This window comes from Dasypus novemcinctus, chromosome 3 (genome assembly GCF_030445035.2).
Source record: "Dasypus novemcinctus isolate mDasNov1 chromosome 3, mDasNov1.1.hap2, whole genome shotgun sequence".
In the NCBI taxonomy this organism is placed as follows: domain Eukaryota; kingdom Metazoa; phylum Chordata; class Mammalia; order Cingulata; family Dasypodidae; genus Dasypus; species Dasypus novemcinctus.
In genome coordinates this window covers 98,775,753-98,778,664 of record NC_080675.1, presented here as the reverse complement: position 1 = coordinate 98,778,664, position 2,912 = coordinate 98,775,753, and the positions used below count along the sequence as shown (strand labels likewise).

At 39.4% G+C, this 2,912-nt stretch overlaps 1 protein-coding gene across 1 annotated transcript; it reads left to right on the top strand.

Moving 5' to 3' along the window:
- Positions 1 to 536: 536 nt before the first annotated feature.
- On the top strand, positions 537 to 1,472 carry OR4K13 (olfactory receptor family 4 subfamily K member 13). Its single transcript, XM_004470790.1, has one exon. The coding sequence runs from the start codon at positions 537 to 539 to the stop codon at positions 1,470 to 1,472; it is 936 nt and encodes a 311-aa protein (XP_004470847.1).
- Positions 1,473 to 2,912: the final 1,440 nt, after the last annotated feature.

Genomic DNA, 2,912 nt, shown 5'->3' with positions numbered 1-2,912 from the left:
GGTTATTAGAGTTCTGAATCTATTTGATACATTTATCATTTTCAGAATAGAAGATAAAAAATTCAATACTATTCTCTGTATATAGAACCCACCATGATCACTATATTATTCATGGAGACCCTTATTTATAGCACAGGCACATATCATGTTTGTCCAATTCTTTGATATTATTGAGGAGGAAATACCCTCAGATGGAAAGTCATTGGTCCTATGTTACCCACTGAGTATCTCATCTAGATGTGGTACTGAGGTTTTTAATTCCATGTTCACAGCCTGCATGTGTGGTTCATGTGCTACTTTTACTTGCATTTCAGAAACTCATATTCTAGATTCTACTGACATTTGGCACAATTCCCTGGGCTACTGAATAAAACACTGAACAATAAAATTCCACAGAAAATTGGGGAGGATGCTTATAAAGTCATTTAGCCTGTCTGAGTAACAAAATTGGATATCAGCGTGTATCTTCCTTCCTGGTAAACAAATTTCCTCCTTTTTCTCACTTGTTTTTATTGTTATGGGATGAAATTGACAATATGGACAGGACAAACCATTCAGTGGTATCTGAGTTCATTTTGCTGGGACTTTCCAAATCTCAGAATCTTCAGATTTTATTTTTCCTGGGTTTCTGTGTGGTCTATGCAGGGATTGTGTTAGGAAACCTTCTCATTTTGGTCACTGTGATCCTTGACTCATGCCTTCACACACCAATGTATTTCCTGCTTATCAATCTCTCCTGTATTGATATGATTTTGGCTTCGTTTGCAACCCCTAAGATGATTGTGGATTTCCTCCGCGAAGAGAAGACCATCTCATGGTGGGGATGCTATTCTCAGATGTTCTTCATGCACCTTCTAGGTGGGAGTGAAATGATGTTGCTTGTGGCCATGGCAATAGACAGGTATGTTGCCATATGCAAACCCCTCCATTACTTGACCACCATGAACCCACGAGTGCTCCTTGGGCTACTGCTATCCTCCTATGCAGTAGGATTTGTGCACTCATGTAGTCAAATGGCTTTCATGTTGAATTTGCCCTTCTGTGGTCCCAATGTTGTGGACAGCTTTTTCTGTGATCTTCCCCTTGTGATCAAACTGGCCTGCAAGGACACCTACATGTTACAGCTCCTGGTCATTACTGACAGTGGTCTCCTCTCCTTGGTCTGCTTTCTCCTTTTGCTTGTGTCCTACATAGTCATCATATATTCAGTTAGGCATCATGCAGCTGGTGGATCTTCTAAAGCATTCTCCATTCTCTCAGCTCATATCACAGTTGTGACTCTGTTCTTTGCTCCATGTGTTTTTATCTATGTATGGCCTTTCAGCAGATACTCTGTGGATAAAATTCTTTCAGTGTTTTACACAATTTTCACACCTCTCTTAAATCCTATTATTTATACATTAAGGAATCAAGAGGTTAAAGCAGCTATTAAGAAAATAAGGACTCGATATATAAATTCAAAACACATATAGGTGTCACTTCTGAAGAGATACTTTTTTGCTTAGACATTATTATGGAATGGATTTATAACCTGTTTCAAGGACTGTATAAGGAAACAGCAGATGTAATTGTTACAAAGCAAACACATTTTCTTGGGATCTTTAATGGTTAAAAGCTTTGACATCTGCAATCTATAAGACAGTCATTTCAATTCCACCTCCACCAATTTACTCTCATGTAAATTTGAATGAAATAAATTATCTGTGATTTAGCTTCTTTATCTAAAATATAGAGATAATGATAGAAACTTTTCTAATGTTTCTTTTACTGCTTTTAGCATGTTTCTAATTCTTACAAAATTTCTTTCTTAGTACTATTATTATTGGTAATCTGTTTTTATAGATTGTAAGTAGATGACACATCACCATAGGTTTTTATGTTTGTGCCTGGTTAAATTCTACTCAGTGCTAGAAAACTACATTTAGTGGTACTCCCTGGTTAATAGTGTATTGAATATTAGCCACTCACTTGCCACAGGTACAGTGCGTCCAACCATTTTCGCATAATCTTATTTTCTTTTTAATTTTATAATACTTTTATTTATTTTTAAAATTTTTTCTCTCTTAAATTTTTAAAAAATGTTATATGAAAAAAAATAAGAGGTCCCAATATACCCTCCACCCCCCTCACCCCACTCCTCCCACATCAACAACCTCTTTCATCATTGTGGGATAGTCATTGTATTTGGTGAATACATTTTGGAGCACTGCTGCACCACATGGATAATGGTTTACACTGTAGTTTACACTCTCCCCCAGTCCACCCAGTGGGCCATGGCAGGACATACAATGTCCAGCATCTGTTCCTGCAGTACCACCCAGGACAACTCTAAATCATGAAAATGCCCCCACCTCATATTTCTTCTTCCCTCCCCCTACCCTCAGCAGCTACCATGGCCACTTTCTCCACATCAGTGCTACAATTTCTTCCATTAGTAATCACAATAGTTCCACAGTAGAATATCAGGAAGTCCACTCTAATCCATACTCTATTCCTTTATCCTGTGAACCCTGGATCCTTATGTCCACTCCACCTCTATATGGAGAGGGGGCTTAGATTCCACGTGGATGATGGATGCAATTCTCCTGCTTGTAGTTGTAGGCATTCTTGGCTGCTTGGTGTGGTGGTTGACCTTCTTCACCACCCTGTTAGCTGGTCAGGGTAAGTCCAATAAACCAGAGGGTAGGAGTTGCAAGTCTACTGAGACTCAGGACCTGGTTGTCACATGGACAGTCCAGAGAGTCAGGTCTCCTGAGTACATACCAACCCCAGTGCCAACCACAGGTCCAGTCAAAGTGACAGAAGAGGTATGTGTAGAAAGGTCACATCTGAGTCCAACTCCATCACATGCAGGAACACAAACTCCAAAGTAGAGCCAACTGACATGGAACTGAACTCTGGAGCCACCTGCC